Raw genomic sequence first — 22,737 nt, 5'->3', positions numbered from 1 at the left:
CCTCAGCACTTGGCTGTGGAGCAGTGGACATGTATCTAGTAATCTCTGACGATGCTGAGGATCTATTCATGGCAGCATACGTTGAATTTATTGTTATGTTCATGGAGTCAAATCATGATGAGTCTTGCTTTGTAACAAGACGCATTATGATGTTAGAAGCAGCAATCAGATGGTGAATAATCCCTGGCATTCAAACAATGTTTGATTGATGTTTCAGGGCACAGTATGATCCATGAAACATTCCCCACACCATTACACCACCAGCAGCAGCTTGAACTGTTTACACATGGCAGGTGGGGGCTCATGGATTCATGCTGTTTACATTCAATTTGGATCCAACCATCTGTAAATCCCAGCAGAAACCAAGATCAAGACTGGGGAATATTGAGACATTCCGTTCAGTTGAGATTGAGCTGAATGCAGCCTTATATCCCTGTTCATTGCTGGCAGTGTTACAGTGGTGTGCTATTCTGTAGATATGGGCAGCACAGTGTTTGGGATTTATCTTGTATCGACAAGGCTGGAAGTTTCTTTCATCTACTAACTAGTATCATTATGGTATTGTAGATTCTATTAGGAAGATGTGTTCTCCTCCGAGCGTGTTGAGTCTGATGAACAGAGGTTAGCGTTCTCCTCCGAGCGTGTTGAGTCTGATGAACAGAGGTTAGCGTTCTCCTCCGAGCGTGTTGAGTCTGATGAACAGAGGTTAGTGTTCTCCTTCTCTAGTCACTGGTTCAAAGTACAAGCTGAAAAACCTGCCCCTTTCTTGGATATATTTAGCTAAACAAGCTGATTCATTTTCCTTCAAAATAAGATTTTTCCTGGGACTTTAATTTTGAAATCTTCCTGTAGCTTATAGATTTGAGTTTAAAAGTCTCCCCAGAGATAGGAACCTAGTCTAGTAAGAGCAGAAATACCTGCTCAGCCAGCACGTGGACAGAGTTTCCTGTAGGGAGTCTGGCAGCTGAACATTCAGCACAGCACTTAGGCTAATGCCACTCTGATATTGTGACTGCAGACCACTGTATGCAAATCCCACAACCCATCAAACCCCTTATAAACTGCCTACTCACTCTGTACACACCCACTCTGTGATGGAAAATGACACTGTAGTGCTCTCACACAAGTGGATAACTCAAATGTCAAAAAAGTTACCTTATGAAGTAGATGTTCCAGAAGAGTGTTTCAAGAGCACTTGCCCAAAATGTCAACAACAACAAAAGTACCTGCCGTATGGTGTTTGTCACTTGAAATACTTTTCTCTAAGTGGTGCTTACTATAGTCACTCATTGCATTGAAGTTATTTTTAAAGAACTCTGTTCCTTTTGTGATGGACATTGTGGTTATACTCTGGGGGGGGGAGGTTTCATTTTGCTTTGTTATGCTGGACTCTATGCTCACAGTAATATGAAACACCGCAGGCATAAAAACCGAACCGGGACCATTGCAGAGCACAAAGAGCCTCAGATGACAGCTGGGTATCTGTTGTATTCAGCTATCATATCAAATCAAACCAGTTTACCTGTAACAGACATGCAAAAGCCTGGTAGCAAGACACTGCTAGAAAATGCCACACAGTACTGTGTTTCGATGGCTGGTATGTGGGCAATCAGCATGAGAATGAATGATGACCACGTAAACCAACACTAAAACAGCACAGACCTGATTATACAGACCTCAATTTTTTTTGGTGGCAGATATAAGCACATGCAATTTCAGATTCAGCAGGTGGATTAACAACCTCTTCAGTTTAAATGAAAAACCATCAGCTGATAGCAAATGCTAACACTGATGGCATGGTTTAGAGACTCTAGATGCACTTGAAAGCAAGCATCTGAATGTCATAGTAATTTAAATAGAAAAATAAATAAATAAAATAGAAAATAAAAATGATACTCTTGATTTTGAGAATGAGTTGGGTCCTCTGAAAAATAGATCCTTTCACAAAAACAATAAACAAACACACACACACAGACACACACAGAGAACGATTGTACGACATTTGGGGAAATGTGCAAAAACATGTTCTGTTAATTGTGATAGGAATAAAATAATTTAGCTTAAATTAACTCTATAAATAGATAATTAAATACCGATCATTAAATTGTAATTGGATAATTGCCCCTGAATTAATAAAAAAGAAAAAAAAAGAAAAAAAAAAACTTTGTGCAGAATCGACTCTGTAAGTTCTCATCACGTTAATGGAATACGAATCAGAGTCGACTCACAAATCTCTAGAATCAGACAGATCCAATTCCTCTTTGAGGTGGATTCACTGCGCAGGCTCACTTTCAAGACCGTATCCAAGCAACGGAAAACTGTCGTTTCTTTCAAACAAATTAAGGCTTTAAAAACTATTTAAATGGACTTGTTATCTCAGGCAGGGTCCAGACCCCTCTCTACTCTCTCTGTGTTCAGTTTCATTCCGCCGAGGAGACACGAGCCGAAAGAAAGAAGATATTTCAACCGTATTCCTAAGGTAACGCCAAAGTTGACGGTTAAATGTGACGTCAGCAATTTTGAATAATTTTCTAGGCAGTACAGTGAACTGCAGAATATGATGAACTTGATCAGGAGTATCGCTAGTCATTTTACCAACGAAATCAGCACGAGTGCATTCTCTGTTAGAGAAAACTTGTTAATGGAGTTGCTGTCTGTGTTATTGTGATACCTTCACCGTTACTGCTGCGTGATATTTGAATTATTATAGCCTACTTTAAGACAAAGTGGTAGTGAGTCAGACATACACTGTTATTTGTTGTGGAAAACGTCTTTTCATGTTTTAAGTAACTTAATTAATGGAAACCTTGAGGCTGTTTTGAAAGACCATTTACATGTGTTTACAATATGTAGGTTATTACCTTAACTTCTCGTGCATACTTGAAATGTCATCAATGGGACACAAAGGACATCCTTTACTGGAATTCTCCAGAAATTCGTCTTTCTTTCCGAGAGCTTCTTTGACACCTGTTCTCTTATATTTCAGGCTCCTGAAATGTATTCGTATGACTGTATACACTGGCGAGCTGAAGGTTATGAAAACAAGTTGCACCGAGATGACAGAGAACATGCCAAGAGTCGTGGGCTGGACATTTACAATGAGGTAAATGTCTCCCAGAAACATCTAAGTTCGTAGGTATCCGACAGCAGTGCTGCAACCAGTATATTCTTCTTTAAGGAGTGTACTCCAGAGCAGAACTGTCCAATCACAGTACAGTATGGTTTACACACCCCTTTCTAAAAACCTACATGATCAGAGGGGCATTCTTATCCAGAAAGGACCAGTGTGGCTTCTGGATTTTAGTCCATTCAGGCCAGAGCACACCTGATTTCACTCCTTTAAATAGTTGGTCTCAGTAAAACGACTGATCATGTGACCTCCCGGCCCTTTGTGGATAAGATTGCCCACCCCTGGTCTAGAGAAATATTTAATGTGGAAAGGAATATAGGAAAAATATTTGGGCCACAACAAAGTCTTCTAAGAGTGAGCACTAAACGTAATCCTTCTATCCATGATTAACTGGATGAGGTTCGTAAGATTTGTGTTGTGGTTGAAACCTTCAGGTCTGAAGACCTCCAATGGTAGATGTTGTGACCCCTTTTTCATAACACACAGTCTCCACGTAAAACTGGCTTTGGCCTGTGGGGCACGTTGAAGAGAAAGACCTTTGCCTTTTCAAATAATTAAAGTCAAGGTGAAAAGTAGCAACTGCCTAACAGTAACATTCTTGTTTTCCGCCCACTCTGACTCTGCCTTCCACATTCTCAGGAATCATCAAGGCCTATTCCTGTGCTGTCATCCTCTGAGTATGGTCGGCACCAGCCGCCAGCCCTGTACAAACCAGAACGGCAGTTTGTCCGAGTCGCTCGCATACGCTCAGAGTTTTACAGGAAAAACGGAATCACCAAAACACTGGAGGAGGGATATGGGTCTGTTGTTCCTGTCTGAGAGGTAACCTTTGCACCTGGGATGTACAGTACTCACATGGAAAAACTGTGCCACTGTTACAAACCCAAAACGGAAAGCAAGATGAACAACACTGTGGGAATTCTGTACAATTATATTAAACCTGAACATTATTTAAAGGAGCAGCAACTGACTTTAACCAATGGTTCTTCTTAATGTTATAAAATATCCATTATACCGACACCTAGTGGCCTGGATGTGTCAGAGACTCTCTAGTTTAGACATGGTCACCTACATGCAATTGGTAGTCCCACTCTCAGGAGCATGAACTGCTGAACAACCCTGTTCAGAACAACCACTTTCTCAAACAAAGAACTAATACCCTTTCCATAGGTTCGTTAAGTGATTCAGGTTCTGTATCTAGCCATTTCTTTTACTAAAATCCTTTAAGGAACCCACTTTTGTAACTGGTGAATCCAAGTTGTACTAGAAGACATCCCAGATAGCTTCCTACACCCTACGTAGTGCACTCTGTATGTAATGAAAAAAGGGCTTACGCACCCTGTGTATTAAAGGTTTGATGTAAATGCTGCTATATTCATCCATAGCCACCAGCACTAAGGTTTAGTTCAGTATTCGTGGTGTAGAAGTCACACTACAGAGGGAGCAGGGAGCAGAGAGCAATTTGGGATTCAGCCTCTGACTAAACTGTGTTATAATAAGCTTTAGAAAATAAAACTCCTTGGCATGTAAACAGTCACGGCTGGGGTCTCTTTGTGTAAATACTGTTTATAGAAGTAGAAACACGAGGGGTCCACGTATCAAAGGACACCCAGAAGCTTATATAGAAATTCTTTAATGGATAAGAAAATGGTGCCACCAAAACATGAACACACATACAACTAGTTTTTATTTAAATATTTTACAAACCCTCAGCGGTTCTCCTCTGAGCAGCGCCGCTCCCACAGTGACATGTCTGGATTTCAGACTCTGAGCCTTTAGAGTCCACACACTCCTTGGTGAGAGATGTAGCTCTGCTTGTTTACTGGAGGTTGAAAAGACAAAATACTGTAGAAACATCCAGTTATGTCAGGGCTGGAATCATACTCTGCGTGTGTGTGTGTCTGGGTGTGTTTGTTATTGTGTGTCTTAGTGTTGGGGGTATTTTCTTATGTAAGCAGCTGTACTTGTAGGCATGTTGTTGTTGTTCTTATATCAGAAGTTCAAGGCATTACATTCCCTTGTGATAAGGTTCTGGTCATTTCTGTGTGTACAAAGAAAGTCTTGAGGTCCCCTTTGCCTTTCACATTGATGATCCCTCGACAAGAGCACATATATCCCAAGGTCTGTAGGATCCGACTTGTTTCCTCAGTTACCTGGAACAGTCAATAATGGGTAACAATATAATATCACATAAAGAAGACCTTAGACAATATAATATGATAATTTCTCTCATGTTTCTTGGATAGAAAAGTTTAAAAACAAAATTTAAGACTGTCCACACAATTAATATAGAGAACCTGGAGGAGTGGCACGCTGAAAATGAACTGTTTACATCACGTACTTTTTATTTAACTGCTCATTCACACTGATGTTATTCTTGTCCAAAGAAAAACATTCATTCATTCATTCATTATCTGTAACCCTTACCCAGTTCAGGGTCACAGTGGGTCCAGAGCCCACCTGGAATCACCGGGCACAAGGCGGGAATACACCCTGGAGGGGGCGCCAGTCTTTCACAGGGCAACACAGACACACATTCACTCACACATTCACACCTACAGACACTTTTGAGTCGCCAATCCACCTACCAACATGTGTTTTTGGACTGTGGGAGGAAACCAGAGCACCTGGAGGAAACCCAGGCAGACACAAGGAGAACACACCAACTCCTCACAGATATATATATATATATATATATATATATATATATATTTGAATAAGCACTCAAATAATATTCATAATATATAATTTTACATTATAATAACACAAAATGGAGTGAAACCACAGAAAAGAAATAGATGAAGCACTGCTATACTGACTGAACCGTGTAGTTAAGAATAGCAAAGTACCTGGATTTTACCAAGCACTCCTGTGGTCTCCATCCTGCTGGCAACATTCACAGTGTTCCCCCAGATATCATACTGTGGCTTCTGTGCTCCTATTACTCCTGCTATGACTGGTCCATGGTTTATTCCTGAAAACAGGAAACAAGCGACTAATATGTGGGCTTTAATGAGGCAGCTCTGCTGTCACCCGGTAAGAGGAAGTCTATGCTGCTCTCTGCATTTTTTCCCACAATACATCTCGTTCTGCACTGTACGTCCAAAATGCTCAAATGTTTAGGACTGCTCCCAGAAACTCAGTGAAGTGATTCAGTGACATGGTTGGCGTAATCTGAAGCCCTACTAATTAGACTTTGTCTGATTACTTCATTTTATATCAGGCCTCGTTTTCGAGATCGGTCCAAACAGATTCGAGCATTTTCAGGCTGGTCACATGCAGTGAGAATAAAATAAAGAAGGGTGAAATGTGGACAATGATCCTCTCACTCACCCACTCGCAGCTTAAAGTCGTTGAAGGAATGCTTGTTGATAACGTCAAGTTTCCCCATCAGTGCAAAGGCAAATTCTACCATTGTGCCAATGTGCATGTACTGCCTGTCATGGTCCTTGAAGGTGGAGAGAAGGGATCATTTCAGTCTACCACTTTTTAATACTCAGTTTACTTGTGGCCACTTCCCAATCACTGGACTGGAGCTGGCAGGGTAAGGGAAGCACATGCTTACTCCAAGACAGTGTTATTAGGAACTGTCACTCATGCAATGTAATCTGACAGCTCAATGCATTAGGAGAACACTTACCACCTACTCTGTTATGTCAGCTAAAACTTGCAGTGCATTGTTAACGAGATGTTATGTTTGATAGAGTGAAATAGACTGAATATCAAATTCAAACACACCCAGTTTTCAGGACCACGGACAGTACCACAGCTCTAGTGCAAACATAATTAGAACCGAATTGACTGTTTTATGCCAGTAGCCTCTCTCTATAAATCACTAAGGGTTCAAGTCCCATCTGGGTGGAGTTTCCATGTTCTCCTCGTGTCTGCGTGGGTTTCCTCCGGGGGCTCCGGTTTTCTCCCACAGTCCAAAAACATGGAGGGTAGGTAAATTGGCTTCTGTCTAATAACTGTCCTAGTGTGTGAGTGAATGAGTGTGTATGTGTGAGTGAATGTGTGTGCGCCCAGATATGGATTGGCACTCTGTCCTGGGTGAAATCCTAGTGCCCGATGCAGTCCTCCAGGTGGACGGTCGTTCCTGGTCGAGAGTACGCTGTGCGCGTTTGGCTGCCGCTTCTCGCCAGTGTGTGGATTGAATGTTCTGAGCAGTGTGGATTGTAAAGCGTCCTTGGGTGTCTAGAAAGGCGCTATATAAGTGTAACGATAATAATAAGTGTAACGATAATAATAATAATAATAATAATAATAAGCCATTAGTTAGCAGTTAGCAGGAAAATGCATCTCCAACAGGACGTCCTTATGTATGTACATAGTGTTGTAGTTTCCCCCTCTGCCTTGACACTGGCCAGAGTGCCACTTTAAAGGAACTCTAGATAAGACTGTGTATTTTTGCTCCTGGGATCCCCTAGAGTTGCAGAGTGTAATTCACTATTACATAGTGCTGGACAATAACTCAATGTCAATATTTATTGCCATATATAATGTTTCAATAATGCTGATATGACTTTTAAACACATTTCCAATATTTCAATATCCATATACATTATTTACAGCATCTGTCAATGGCTGGCTTTAATAAAAGTGCACTGCAGTCAGTTCAGTGTTTCTTTTAAGGATTGTTTTCAGTAGACGGGAGGCTCCTCTCCTCCCGATGAGATTGTTTATCATTAGAAGCACAGACAGACAGCTGCTTCAATTTAAAAGTCCTCTGCCTGACATTTCATAACATTCCAATGCAATAGTGGCAATATTTTATAAATACAGCATTTCATTCATTCATTGTCTATAACCCCTTTTCAATCGCAGTGGAATCACTACCCGGAATCACTGGGCACGAGGCAGGAACACACCCTGGAGGGGGCGCCAGTACTTGTACAGTACAGTGACACACACTTACACCCTCACGTCTAGGGACACTTTTGAGTCACCAATCCACCTAATAATGTGTGTTTTTGGACCGTGGGAGGAAATGGGAGCACCCAGAGGGAACCCACGCAGACACAGGGAGAACACACCACACTCCTCACAGACAGTCACCCGGAGGAAACCCACGCAGACACAGGGAGAACACACCACACTCCTCACAGACAGTCACCCGGAGGAAACCCACGCAGACACAGGGAGAACACACCACACTCCTCACAGACAGTCACCCGGAGGAAACCCACGCAGACACAGGGAGAACACACCACACTCCTCACAGACAGTCACCCGGAGGAAACCCACTCAGACACAGGGAGAACACACCACACTCCTCACAGACAGTCAATCGAACCCACAATCTCCAGGCTTGACACCACCCGCCGCGCCACCCATACAGCAATTCCCGCAGTTTAATTTAGACATTTTGGTTTCCTCCCCTCTGGGTTAGACATGAGAGGCTCCGTTCTCCCATTACAGCCGACTGGAGCATCACAATGATTTTGAAGCTGTAGTCTTAACGTAAAAATACTACCTAATGTTCCTTTAATGCTCACTGTTTACAGAAAAAATAAACTTAAAAATTACCTGAGTGTACTCTGGTCCAGGAGTGACATTAAGTCCAGTTGCAGCCATGTAGGTGCTGCCTATAGTTTTTATCTTCTCCACACCACTAAATTTCGGTTTGGAGAGTAACTGCCAATGATAAAGGGACAACAGATTGTCAGTATAAATAAATAATGTTCTTGATGTGAACATATCAACTGTCAATTCAATATTTTTCAAACAAAAATAAACTGTTGACTACAGAACAGTTATAAGTTATTACAGTTGTTTCTGGCTTCATCTATAAAATGTATCCAAGCGAATTGTTGTTGTTCTTGGTGGGTGTTCTCTGGGTTCCAGACATCACCTCTATTTTCAGGCTTCATTCAGGTTAATAGAAGTGTGCCACTGTGCTGATCAGTGATGGCAGTTCCATCCCAGAGAATTCAGCTCTTATGCAGCTTTTTAAATCATAACAAAGTGAAACTGACAGCGGCGAAATAGAGAGTGAGCATCCTGACTGGTTCTGCAGCATTCTGTACCTCATCAAAATCTGCTATAATCTCGTTGAGGAGTCGGAGACACTCCAGCCCCTCCTTGTTCACGTCAGACTCCGTGTAGAATTCCTTGAAGTCCGGGATGGAGGCGAACATGACGCACACCAGATCGTACGACTGGTGGTAGAGGTCCTGTGGAAAATGAGCGCTGTGTTGAGGAGGGGGCTGAGACATGATACAAACCCTTAACGTTCCCCGTGGGCAATAAGAAGGCGGTTTGGATGTGATACACAGTATTCACTCTGATTCTGTTTAACACACTAACCTCGTTCTTCCAGTTACGGCCCAAAAAGTGTTCAGCCACATGAGCCGGCAGGACGTTCTCCAGGAGAACGCGGTTCAGGTTCTCCATCGTCTCGATCTCCTCACACTCCCGCTTGAACTTGTTCCTCCAGAGAAAGTCTAACCTACAGTAATATTCATTCTGTTACAAGAGGACACAGAGGTAAAGAGATGCAGACATCTGATCACCTTGTGTGACTTTTCACAAAGCAGAAATACAGAGAAAACACAGCACACTGGAGACTTTACCTGCTGCACCAGGACATTATCACCAACCTTTAAACACATTTCTCTGTGTAGCAGTGCTGCTATGAACACGTATTCACCCCAGAGTGTTAAAAACTGACTGTTGTCTCAATGCCGATGTTTATATTTTAGTGGACATTTTGTTCAAACAAAGCTTTACTGAATATTTAAAGACTAATCTCTTCTATGTTTTCACCAGACCTTGTTTTTCTAATCTTCATCTTATTTTTCATTAGTTCTGTATTAAAATATAGTTTGATTTAACATGTAAAGTTGTTCTAACGTACTGTACTGCTGTGTGTTAACACAACGTACTGACTGTGGGTTTGTTCAGGTTCATCAGCCTTCATCAGCCTGACACAACTGAAGTGACACCCTATCTTCATTGCCTGGTGATAAAGTGGTTAATAATTTATTAATAAAGTTTAAAAAAAGGAATTATAGCTGAATAATCTGTTAATGGTAATGTTAAAATTGATAGATCTCATAGAGGAACTTTGGGGATTAAACACCTTGCTTCAGGACCTGAAATATGTAAGAACCCAGTCAGTCCTGGGCTTTGAACCCAGGAATTTCTCATCACTAGTTCAGTCGATATCATCAGACAAGCAATATATCAGACAGCCCCCAGGTTCATAACCAGGCAGTGCCCTTAAAACGTTGGTAAAGCGGATTGTACTCACACTGTTGTGCTCACACTTCTTGTATTCTACTTTTCCGTGTGTGTGTGAGAGTGTGTGTGTGAGTGTGTGTGCGTGAGTGTGTGTGCGTAAGTGTGAGTGAGTGAGTGTGTGTGTGTGAGAGTGAGTGAGTGTGTGTGTGTGTGTATGAGTGTGTGTGTGTGAGAGTGAGTGAGTGAGTGTGTGTGTGTGAGTGTGTGTGTGTGTGTGTGTGTGAGAGTGAGTGAGTGTAAATGTGTGTGAGTGTGTGTGTGAGAGTGTGAGTGAGTGTGTGTAAATGTTTGTGAGTGTGTGTGTGTGTGTGTGTGAGTGAGTGAGTGAGTGTGTGTGTGAGTGTGTGTGTGTGTGAGTGTGAGTGAGTGTGTGTAAATGTTTGTGTGTGTGTGTGTGTGAGAGTGTGAGTGAGTGTGTGTAAATGTTTGTGAGTGTGTGTGTGAGTGAGTGTGTGTAAATGTTTGTGAGTGTGTGTGTGTGTGTGAGAGTGTGAGTGAGTGTGTGTAAATGTTTGTGTGTGTGTGTGTGTGTAAATGTTTTTGAGTGTGAGTGAGTGAGTGTGTGTGAGAGTGTGAGTGAGTGTGTGTAAATGTTTTTGAGTGTGAGTGAGTGAGTGTGTGTGAGAGTGTGAGTGAGTGTGTGTAAATGTTTGTGAGTGTGAGTGAGTGAGTGTGTGTGTGAGAGTGTGAGTGAGTGTGTGTAAATGTTTGTGAGTGTGAGTGTGTGTGTGTGAGTGAGTGTGTGTAAATGTTTGTGAGTGTGTGTGTGTGAGTGAGTGTGTGTAAATGTTTGTGAGTGTGAGTGTGTGAGTGAGTGTGTGTAAATGTTTTTGAGTGTGAGTGAGTGAGTGTGTGTGTGTGAGAGTGTGAGTGAGTGTATGTAAATGTTTGTGAGTGTGAGTGAGTGTGTGTGAGTGAGTGTGTGTAAATGTTTTTGAGTGTGAGTGAGTGAGTGTGTGTGTGAAAGTGTGAGTGAGTGTGTGTACATGTTTGTGAGTGTGTGTGTGTGTGTGAGTGAGTGTGTGTAAATGTTTGTGAGTGAGTGTGTGTAAATGTTTGTGAGTGAGTGTGAGTAAGTGTGAGTGTGTGTGAGTGTGTGTGTGAGGACTCTAATAGAGAACTCTAATATAAACAACTCTAATATACACAAAGAACACTAACTCTCTGATTATAAAACTGGCAAATACTATCCACCACAAACCGTTCGTATCATCGTTTCGCTCTAACACTACGTTAAATATTTAAAACTAATACCCAGCTGTTTTGGGCTAATGTTATATGGTACTAGTCTTATTCAGGGCGAGGAAACGGGACACACCACCCCAGGAAAGTCACTACAGTGTATTTCATTTGTTTCTGTACTGGATCTTTGCTGAGGCCTGATTACATTCAGTTGTAGATTAGTTACCTGTGACTCAGCTGCTGCCCAAAGCTCTTGCCCTCACAGCGGTCATTTCTGGTAATTATTTGTCAAAAATGACCAATTAAAAATGACTCAGAAATGAAAGGTTTACAAAATAATTTTCCATAAAAAAGGCCTGTGATATATCTGCGTTACCTCCCGCTGAGGAGCTGCTTAATGATGCTGATAAAGTGAAATGGAACTGAAAATATCCTTGGGGTTGCTGCTGCTACCTTGAAGGCTTATAGAAGCTCGCTGCTGGGAGTCTACACCTGAGGGAACATTTCTGTGAGACTTTATTTTCCATACATAGAGGAAAATACTCTGCAGTGTGAATGCAGCAGCTGCGTTTGTGCCGTCTCTGCTCGGTGTGCTCGTCAACGAGGGTGGCTTTCTTATGCAGATTAGTCAAACTTAGCACACAATCCAAAGACAAAATCATATAATAAGCAACATTTCCATAAATGTCTGTGTTATGTGGGAAGCTTTCTCTGTTTTGAAAGCTGCGGTAAATCAGAGAACCCACCTGCCTCGCCAGCACAAGCAGAGTAATGAAGAAGATGAACAGAGACACGGAACCCATCGTCTTCAGGTCCTTCAGAACTCCTGGCCTAGAGAGAGAGAGAGAGAGAGAGGGAGAGAACACAGAATATGAGAAAGAGACAGAGAGAGAGAGCACTCAGAATATAAGAGACAGCCAGAGAGAGAGAGACAGAGCGAGAGAACACTCAGAATATGAGAGAGAACACAGAATATAAGAGAGAGAGAGTGAGAGAACACTCAGAATATGAGAGAGAGAGAGAGAGAGAACACCCAGAATATAAGAGACAGCCAGAGAGAGAACACTCAGAATATGAGAGAGAGAGAGAGAGACAGAAAGTGAGAGATAGAGAGAACACTCAGAATATAAGAGAGACAGAGAGAGAGAGAACACTCAGAATATGAGAGAGAGAGAGAACACTCAGAATATGAGAGAGAGAGAGAGAGACAGAAAGTGAGAGATAGAGAGAACACTCAGAATATAAGAGAGAGAGAGACAGAGAGAGAACACTCAGAATATGAAAGAGAGAGAGAACACTCAGAATAAGAGAGAGAGAGAGAACACTCAGAATATGAGAGAGAGAGAGACAGAAAGTGAGAGATAGAGAGACAGAGAGAGAACACTCAGAATATGAAAGAGAGAGAACACTCAGAATATGAGAGAGAGAGAGAGAGACAGAAAGTGAGAGATAGAGAGAACACTCAGAATATAAGAGAGAGAGAGAGAGAGAGACAGAGAGAGAACACTCAGAATATGAAAGAGAGAGAGAACACTCAGAATATGAAAGAGAGAGAGAACACTCAGAATATGAGAGAGAGAGAACACTCAGAATATAAGAGATAGAGAGACAGAGAGAACACTCAGAATATGAGAGAGAGAGACAGAGGGTGAGAGATAGAGAGAACACTCAGAATATGAGAGACAGAGAGAGAGAGAGAGAGAACACAGAATATAAGAGAGACAGAGAGAGTGAGAGAGAGAGAACACAGAATATAAGAGAGAGAGAAAGAACAGAATATGTGTGTGAGAGAGAAAGAGAGAGAGAGAACACAGAATATAAGAGAGAGAGAAAGAACAGAATGTGTGTGTGTGTGAGAGAGAGAGAGAGAAAGAACAGAATATGTGTGAGAGAAAGAGAGAAAGAACAGAATATGTGTGAGAGAGAGAGAGAGAGACAGAAAGACCTCTGTGGAGTGTGTTCAGAGAAAAAAAAAGGTCTCCTCAGCAGCCCCTTGGGTGGGAGTCTGACTCAGGGTCCTGAGCTCAGTGGCCAGGAGCCAAATGTCAGAAACTCACATCTACATATTGTACATCAGTTCACCCCTGGACCCAAACTAATTTCTGAGTCATCTACACAGAGGGAGGGCAAGGAGAGTGGGAAAACAACTACGAGAATGGACAGTAGAGAAACATAAGAACATTAACAAAGGGGGAAATAAATAAGACAATAAAGAACAATATTTAAATACGGAGGGAAAAAAAGGAGAAAAGTGATAGAAACAAAAATATAAAAGTAAGGCTGGTATCAGACAAAACAGAACGATAAGGAAAAATAGAAAGAAAAAAAATGTGAGGAAGGCAGGGAGGAGGAGAGAAAGAAAGAAAGAAAATGACAAGTAAAACAAATAAGAAAGAAACAATGAAAAACAAAAGATTAAAGATAAACAAGGCGATGATTAAGAAAGAAACAAAAAACTGAAAATAAAAATCAAAGAAAAAATTAAAGTATAAAAATAGGAAAGAAAAGCAAAAGCACAAAGAAGGGAGACTTTAGAAAGAATGAAAAATAGAAGGAAACTGAAGCACAGCGCAGTCCAAAAGTAACTGGACGGTGTTGTTTGTTTTGTTTGACCCCCAGCTCCTCCAGTTCAGGACAGGAGTGGACGCAGAACTGAGCTGTTGTTGGGTTATTAGTGAACTGTGCTGTAAAAGGGAACGCAATACTAAAAGTCACTGATATAATGAGGATGACTAGACAGAGAGATGCCGAACAGAGTAATAGATTTTCCAGTGGATGGCTGGGATTAATGGGCGTTGCCTTAGATTACCTGAACACAACCTTCCTGCTCCTGCTGTCAGTCATCTGGAGAAAATCAATCCAACACCATCTACACTAAGCCTGCCATCTCAGCATCTGTCTCTTATAATCCCGAGTTACTGAGGGAGATGGGTTTTTTTGTTTGTCTCCACTCAGCTACAATGACATCTCACGTAAAGTCTGTGTCCAGATGTTTGTGGACACCCCTTAAAGTCTGAAATCAGTTCCTTCTTGTGGATATATGCCATCAGAATCTTACAGCAATCTATTACTGAAAAGCCTTTCCAAGCAGGTGTCCACAAAATGTCCGTCCACACAGTGTGGGTGTGTGAGTGAGTGCAGGTGTGGTACCTGTCCAGGAGCTGTGTTTCATAGAGCGCTGTGCTGTACTCATCCAGAACCGAAGCGTGGGTCTGGAGGATGATGATGTTGTAGCCCACAACGGCGGCCGACATGATTAACATCTTCAGCTCATAGTTGATCCTCAGGAACACGGAGCAGGACACCAGCCCCAGGATACAGCTGTAGATGAAGTACTGAAAGATAAAAAAGACCAGAAAGAGCAGGAGATAAATGGACAATGTGTTGGACCAAGAAGGAAGCGTTAATGTTGCGGCTGATTGGATATTTCCACTGATCACAGCAAATAAATCCAACTACAGCTCGAAGAAACAAGGCTTTTCATCAGTGTTGATTAAATATGGTAACAGCTGCTTTCTGCCGGTGGTCGTAAATTGTGGATGTGCTATTTTTAAAGAAAAGTGACAGTGACTTGTGAATTTATTTCCAGTTTGTGCTCTTTGTGCGTTTGATTGGATCTTCTGGAAGCGTCCCCTAGTGCGCCCTATTCACTCGACAGTGATTTTTTAATTCACTGCTATCAGACAGACGGGTTAAAGATCTGAGACTAGAGAATAATAAATCTTTATGAATGTTCTCGATCCTGACACCCCTCTGACAGACTGGGGGGCACAGCAGGCACAATAAATCTGTCCCCATATTCAGCACAAACCTTCAGCTACATCAGTGCTTACCGTTCTTCACAAGATCATCACTCACAAGTAAAATAATGCCCATGTTTTATTAAAACCTACATCATTTGCGAACCATGATGTGACATCAGCATTGACATCACCTACTGAGTCAAGGGCGGCTAGTCTTCACACAACTGAATGGAACGAAATAATGGAATGTAACACAATACTGTTTATACGTACAGCACTGTGCTAAAGTATTAGGCACCAGAGATGATGAGATTTAAAAAGCTATTTATCTGAGCAGTAAGGGTTTATTTACTAAAACACAAAAAACAAATAACAAATAAAGCCCAACTTTATAATAAATTAACTAACTAAATAACATTATAAATAATAAATATATAAATAAGTTAATAAATAATGATTTTATATAATGTGTGCTGTTGATTTAACACATTCATGGAATCAAGGTGTAACGTGCTGTTTTGTGTTCTGTTCTGCTATTGTTCCTTGTTTGTGCTCCCCTTGTCATGTGACCGTTCCCCCCTGTCTTGTGTCTGTTTCCTGCTTGTTCCCTGGTCATAATTACAAAGCTTCTAATTAATTAATTAATATTTTTAATCAAGTCCCACCCCTAATATATATATATATATATATATATATATATACAGGAGGTCCTCGGGTTACGTCAGTCCCGAGTTACGATGTTTCGTGGTTACGACACATCTCCCATTTACTGTATAAAGCCTTGTTTCGACGTAAGTGGTTTTGCGTCGTAAACGTCGTAACGTGAACTTCGTGTTTGGTGTACGCAGCGGAAGAATACACGGTTACGCAGCTCGGGACCAAGGAGGATAGGTGTTAGGATAGGATAAGTGCTTACAGTATGTCATTTACGTACAGTATGTACGTATGTTCCGACTTACACCGAAAATCGGTTTGCGACGCGACGTAGGAACGGATCAACGTCGTAAGTCGAGTATACTTAATTCCTCCTCAGTTTTAATTATGGACAACTCCACCTGTTAGGTTGGTCTCCCTCATCACATCACATGAAGCCATCACCTGCATATGCAAGATCACTGTAGTTCACCACGCTTAGAGGAGACCACTAATTGCTAATCCAATTACACCATTATTATATCAGCTAACAGACTTCTGCATTGGCTAAAACCACACTGCACGTGAGAGGCATGTTGCCTAAAGAATGTGAGCTCCTCACTTTGGAGTCGAATAAAACAACAGGTTGCTTCTCTGCTTTGTTTGAACTTTGTAACTGTGTAAAGGCGTATGATGCATGTGATGATGTTATTTCACCATCTGAAGCTCAATCTGTTTTGGCAGAATATCTCTGAAGGTGCTAGACCTGTGCGATGTCCTCAGAATCCACCTCACGCCAACCAACTAACGCAACATGTTTGGTCTGTTTTGTTCTGCCCTGGCTCGTGATCAGCTGGCATTCTTCTCTTGGGCTACAACAAAGCTGTGTAGGTGTTATGTGCTGCTGAGGACCAGAGCTGAGGAGCACTGCCATATTTTCCAGCTTTTAGCTGTGAAATATCAATCACTTTGCTGTGAATTGTAAAGAGGTGGATGCTGAATGCCACCGTAAACACACACAATAAAAAATAAATAAATAAATTGACAGTTAGTACATGCCAAAATGAGTTGATGTCAGTATAATGTAGGATATTACTCTTCTTTATACAGGAATTAATAGCAGTAAAAATGAGTATACAAAGGTTTCAGCTAACAAAGCCAGCCTCGAGGGGCTGTGAATTAAAGCTGATTTATGCTTCTGCTATGACTCGGCCCCTAACGTTGCTTTGTAGTGTGTTAGCGTCTGCACTGCTCTGCAATAACACTGTCAGACCACTAGGGCTGTCTAAAACACCTTCATCTACACTATTTATCCATTCATTCATTCATTATCTGTAACCCTTATCCAGTTCAGGGTCGCGGTGGGTCCAGAGTCTACCTGGAATCATTGGGCGCAAGGCGGGAATACACCCTGGAGGGGGCGCCAGTCCTTCACAGGGCTTCATCTACACTATGTAGTACTATGTAGTGGTGTAGTAGTACGCCTAAACGATATATACATTTTTAAAGTGCACTATTTAGGGAGCAAGGCACTTTTTGGGACAGAGCATAGTTTACATGAGGTGCCGGGAAAAAAAACAAATAAATAGCCGGCACAAAGGTCCATCCTTTGTTCAACAATTATATTAATTCTGTGACGGCCAATCGGAAACCTCTGAGGAAATATCTGACAGAGAACTTGTGACGCGTAGTTAGATTTCTGGAGAGGTGTGTGTCAGGGTTCGCTTCAATGTGTTGCCTAGGTTCAACACAGAAATATAAATTGGGCTTTACTCTGATTTTGTCACAGGGATTGGTACGCCACAAAGCCGAGCCCCTTAAACTTCCTTCACCATGATGAAACTGCTGTAAAGCACGGTCTCTCATGGCTAATTGCGGTCAATATGAAATACTGTAAAATACTGTAAAATCTTCCACCACACAATGTAGTCAGTTAACAGTGGGCACTGTTGCAAGGCAAATTGAGGAAGTAGATATGGCTTAAGAGAGCAATATATAGCACTGCATTTCTGTTCTGATATCACACTTTTCTGGGAGAAATGAATAAAAATAAATTAGTTTAAAACAGAGGTGCATTAATATGAAATTCTGATTGTGAGGTGGTCATATGTGTGCACACCCTGTAATTTACAACGGCGTCAAACATGGCTCAGCTTCTCAGATCAGATTTTAGGACACAGCCTAAGAGCTGTTTTATAACACAGTGTAAGAATAGTAACTCTGATTTAACAGCCGCAGTAGGAGTTGAAACACTGTTATTAAAAGCACTGTATGGTGTAGATTTTTAAAATAAAATTACTCTATTTAGTAGTTTCCAGTTAAGTCCAGCACCACAAAGTTCTACCAAACTGGATGACCAATAGCACTTGCTTTCTAAACGACTGCAACGTTGTAAATTCAACAGACTACGAGGAGAAAACTAACTGCTCTCTGTCACTGGACGTTGGTGGAATCTCCAGGAATAAAACCCATGATGATGAACATTTAATAATTAATATTGAATTACACAATATAAAAAGATATAAAAAAATTATGCTGTAATGATGAAACATACTTACAGGCAAGTAGAACTTGTCTGAGGCTTGACCATAAACAGTGTACGCACTCTCATTGGAGACGTTCGGTGTGGTTAATGTAATCAGCTTTTCATTCTCCAGAAAGAACTGGACAGAGAAAAAAAAAAAACACACACACACACACACACGTCAAAAAAACATACACTGTCTAAGATATTCTCTTTCTGGTTAGTGAATTCAGGCTCCTTAATGTTAACTAATCACTGATTAGTCAACAACTTGTCTCCATAGTAGAGCACAGCCAATGGCATGAGATGCTAGAAGAGCTGCACATGAGCTTAAGGTAACCATGTTAAATCCCAGGTGTGTGTCTGAGGGGTGTAAAAAGCCTTGTAAAGCGGATTTACTGCATTCTCTGGAGTGATGGAGCTCCATCCAGGACGTTTGGGATGAACAGTAGTGGTGTTTCTGATTCAGATCTAATAATCCAATATCAGCACCAGACCTGAGTAATGTTCTTGGGGCTGAATGCCATCAGATCCTCACAGCAGTGTTCCAACATCTAGTGTAAGACCTTCCTATAAGAGAAGAAGCTCTTACTGCCACAAATGTTGTTAAAATAGCCTTGATTACAGAGGAAACATTGAATGAACGCATAAACTGACATTTGGAATGTCTCAAATTGTTGATGAAGTTATTAAAAAAATCCTCACTGACACAAGCCTTGAGCATGAGTGAAGGGAAGCAAACGGACCTGCATACACGCATGTACACTAGTGCACACACACACACACACACACACACACACATATGAGATTTGATTAGGGTTCAATGCTTTGACCCAGAGATGCAGGCAAACAAGGCAGCTTAATGTGTGAAATTGATTTGTGTCCAAGTGCTAAACATTTAGCCTCACACTCAGGACTAAGCCAGAGGGCCGACACTGATTTAACTCAATCACTTAATCAGATGATTCTCTGGCCCTCTGTAGACACACACACACACACACACAAGATCAGATTCTCTCCTGTTTGTATGTTTAATTGTGGACACAGATACAGCTACTAACCGACACTGTGGACTGGAAACTAGAAACCACAGAAGTATCCCTACAGACTACAGGTGGAATTTGTGAAGGCCCAGACCCACACTGGCCCACCAATGGCTACGCCCCTGATACCACTGAACCACAGCCTTTATTAAAGAACCACACCCCAAATCTGCTAGAGCACTGTGGACAGAGATTACTTTTAATTGTGGCACAAATACAGCACGGCTCTCAGCTGAAATGCTATCCCTGCTTTGCATTTTGCTTTGGCACATTCACAACGCCACACAGTGGAATAAATACAGTGGAGCTGATTGCACTTTTCAGTAGTTTGTTTTCAATTACGACATGAATTCAGCATTTTATTCTTTAAATAGAAATTGACACGCAATGTTTTCTCTGGTGAGAGACAGAGCGACATTAAATCAATGTAAATAATATTTGTTTTCCTCACGTCTGTGTTGAAAAGTAATCTCTTGTGTATTGCATTTCAACGAGACGTTTATTTATAAATTATCTCATGATGTAAAGCAATACTGACAATCATTCATTCATTCATTATCTGTAAGCACTTATGCAGTTCAGGGTCGCGGTGGGTCCAGAGCCTACCTGGAATCATTGGGCGCAAGGCAGGAATACACTCTGGAGCGGGCACCAGTCCTTCACAGGGCAACACACACACACACTCACACCTACAGACATTTTTGAGTCGCCAATCCTCCTACCAATGTGTGTTTTTAGACTGTGGGAATAAACCAGGGCACCTGGAGGAAACCCGCGCTGACACAGGGAGAACACGACAATAATTCAGCATTTAATTTTTAAAATGCAAATCCTCATGTATTGTTTTTCTGTAAAGAGGTCAAGCGATGTGAAGACAATGTAACAGCAGTTTTGCTTTTTCGTTTTGGCACGTATTCTTCATGTTAGTTTCACTTCACATTGTCCTATTTCAGTGATTGCTTTTCAGTTTGGCACTAATTCCTCTCCACAGATTTTTGCAAACATATTTGCAAATATATAAAGGTATTAGCATTTTAATTTTGGCATTTATTTCCCATAAGAAGCACACTCTGGTGAAATCATGTCATATTGCACTGAAGACATCATACTTAGTTTATACTGCCTCCTACCATCATTTTTATGTGCTATAAAGAGGTGTCAGGCAGCACGGTGGTGCAGCAGGTAGTGTCGCAGTCACACAGCTACAGGGGCCTGGAGGTTGTGGGTTCGATTCCCGCTCCGGGTGACTGTCTGTGTGGAGTGTGGTGTGTTCTCCCTGTGTCTGCGTGGGTTTCCTCCGGATGACTGTCTGTGAGGAGTGTGGTGTGTTCTCCCTGTGTCTGCGTGGGTTTCCTCCGGGTGACTGTCTGTGAGGAGTTGGTGTGCTCTCCCTGTGTCCGCGTGGGTTTCCTCCGGGTGACTGTCTGTGAGGAGTGTGGTGTGTTCTCCCTGTGTCCGTGTGGGTTTCCTCCGGGTGCTCCGGATTCCTCCCACAGTCCAAAAACACACACTGTTAGGTGGATTGGCTGTGTCCGTAGGTGTGAGTGTGTAAGTGTGTGTCTGTGTGCCCTGGCGCACACTCCAGGGTGTATTCCTGCCCAGTGATTCCAGGTAGGCTCTGGACCCCCCGCGACCCTGAACTGGATAAGGGTTACATATAATGAATGAATGAATGAATAAAAAGGTGTGAATATGCATCAGTGCATCGTTACAGATTGATCTGAAAGTAGTGATTCAAGAAGGAAACATACACTTTTTGTTTACTATCGCAATAGTACCACCAGTCACTCTAGTATTTTCAGGATACTGTCAGATACTCAGTACACCGAAGTCAGGTACATATGATGGAGGATTAGTTTTGAATCACAAATGCCACTCCAACTCATCCCAATGTTGTTCCATCACTCCAGAGAGCAAGAATCCACAGCCTTACAGCACAGTTCCAGGGGGCATTATACCCTTCTAGCCCTTGGTCCTGCTCAAAATGAGGCTCTTATGCAGCTGCTCCAGAGCATCCCAGTCTATTGAAAAAGGTTTTCCATGAAAATCTGAAATGGGTGCACCTTAAATTGGTGTAAATCCCTAATCAATCACTAATCTATCTATATCTATGTATATAAAAATTGTAGACACAAATAGTGGTAAGGTCTGAGATTAAGGATAAATTTCCCAAAAGGACAGTGGCTCTGAGGTGGTTCCTCCAGGGTTTTCCTGAGCATCTGATTCATAAAACCACTTCTGTATACTTTCTGTAACATCGTATAACAGTGTCTGAGTCTGACGGAGAGCAGAGTGGAGGAACCGATGGTGAGGGCCACGGCGGATGTGAAGCCCTTTGGCTGTTACGATACTCACCATGTTGAACACAGCCATGACCAGGATGAGTGCTGTGGTTGCCATGGTGAGCACGAGTCGGATCCAGGGCTTGTTGGCATTGAGTGTGGAGGAGTTCGGGAGCCAGGGCAGAGAGCAGGAGGCCACAGTGCTCCATCGCTACGGCAACGAGAGAGAGAGAGAGAGAGAAAGAGGGGTGAAAACAAGCTTTAACTCCCACTAATGTCATTAGCATATTGGTTCCTCAGCGGAGAGCCCAGGGTCATGTTTCAGACGAATAAGAAGCACGTCAAACCAGCGTATCTATATTAACCTCTGAGGCAACACTGTAACAAACCCAGACAAATCCAGTCCTCCTTGTTTACAGTGGTGTGCAAAAGTTTAAGCACCCCAGGGTAAATGAGGGGTGGGCTTTCTCAGTGAGAATGAAAACACATCCTTTGGATAATTCTACACAGCTACTGAACGCTGAACATAAAACAGACGTTGTGCACCAAAAAGTGGCTACAAATTCTACAAAATTTAATTTGACCACGCTTTAACACGGCTATGTGAAATGATCCGTGACCCAGAACGGGTTTGTAAACAGATATGGACCCTGGGGATTAAGACCAATATCAGTTCCACACTCTGACCATGGGTCCGTCCCCTGCCCTGAGACATACCCTGACATTTAAACCTTTTTTTGGGCTTCTTTTCTAGCGTGTTTGTGTGTAGTGTTGCGTAACGTTTGACAGGGCATTGCTGAACTATGCTGTGACCATCTGTTCATATCTGAAGCACTCGATCCTCAATGACTGCATAACAGCGCTCTTCTGAGCTCCTGCTTCAGGGCTGCCAAACATGTGAAGAGCAATGAGGGGAAAAAAAGAGGAAAAAAGCCCAGCACCCCCTGCTCACCTGGGG

General features: G+C 42.0%; 2 protein-coding genes across 4 annotated transcripts in view; one reads left to right on the top strand and one right to left on the bottom strand.

The window, feature by feature from the left end:
• The first annotated feature begins 2,256 nt into the window (after nt 1-2,256).
• On the top strand, nt 2,257-4,648 carry cfap90 (cilia and flagella associated protein 90). The gene is made up of 3 exons (XM_066674130.1): nt 2,257-2,479; nt 2,987-3,103; nt 3,770-4,648. Exons 1-3 carry the CDS (start codon nt 2,363-2,365, stop codon nt 3,947-3,949), a joined length of 414 nt encoding a protein of 137 aa, XP_066530227.1. The 5' UTR covers nt 2,257-2,362; the 3' UTR covers nt 3,950-4,648.
• The window catches only part of adcy2b (adenylate cyclase 2b (brain)), an 82,648-nt gene continuing 64,554 nt past the window's right edge, over nt 4,644-22,737 (bottom strand). For 2 of the 3 annotated variants that reach the window (XM_066674127.1, XM_066674129.1), the window contains 10 exons: nt 21,853-21,990; nt 18,489-18,593; nt 14,705-14,889; nt 12,301-12,385; nt 9,437-9,595; nt 9,157-9,303; nt 8,657-8,764; nt 6,464-6,578; nt 5,980-6,104; nt 4,644-5,283 (listed from right to left, as the gene is read on the bottom strand). In XM_066674127.1, the coding sequence (XP_066530224.1) occupies nt 5,131-5,283; nt 5,980-6,104; nt 6,464-6,578; nt 8,657-8,764; nt 9,157-9,303; nt 9,437-9,595; nt 12,301-12,385; nt 14,705-14,889; nt 18,489-18,593; nt 21,853-21,990 (1,320 nt within the window). In that variant the 3' untranslated portion in view covers nt 4,644-5,130. The remainder of the gene's footprint in view (nt 5,284-5,979; nt 6,105-6,463; nt 6,579-8,656; nt 8,765-9,156; nt 9,304-9,436; nt 9,596-12,300; nt 12,386-14,704; nt 14,890-18,488; nt 18,594-21,852; nt 21,991-22,737) is intronic. The other variant, XM_066674128.1, reaches the window with a different exon arrangement.

The sequence above is a fragment of the Hoplias malabaricus genome, chromosome 6 (assembly GCF_029633855.1).
Source record: "Hoplias malabaricus isolate fHopMal1 chromosome 6, fHopMal1.hap1, whole genome shotgun sequence".
In the NCBI taxonomy this organism is placed as follows: Eukaryota; Metazoa; Chordata; class Actinopteri; order Characiformes; family Erythrinidae; genus Hoplias; species Hoplias malabaricus.
The sequence above is the reverse complement of the archived record's forward strand: the minus strand, read 5'-3'. Positions and strand labels throughout refer to the sequence as shown.

Excerpts from the sequence above, each read along its gene's own strand:
- cfap90 (XM_066674130.1), top strand. The coding sequence starts at position 2,363 with ATGGACTTGTTATCTCAGGCAGGGTCCAGACCCCTCTCTACTCTCTCT. Across the intron at positions 2,480-2,986 it reads ATTTCAACCGTATTCCTAAG|GCTCCTGAAATGTATTCGTA; the intron begins GTAACGCCAAAG and ends CTTATATTTCAG. Across the intron at positions 3,104-3,769 it reads GGCTGGACATTTACAATGAG|GAATCATCAAGGCCTATTCC; the intron begins GTAAATGTCTCC and ends CCACATTCTCAG.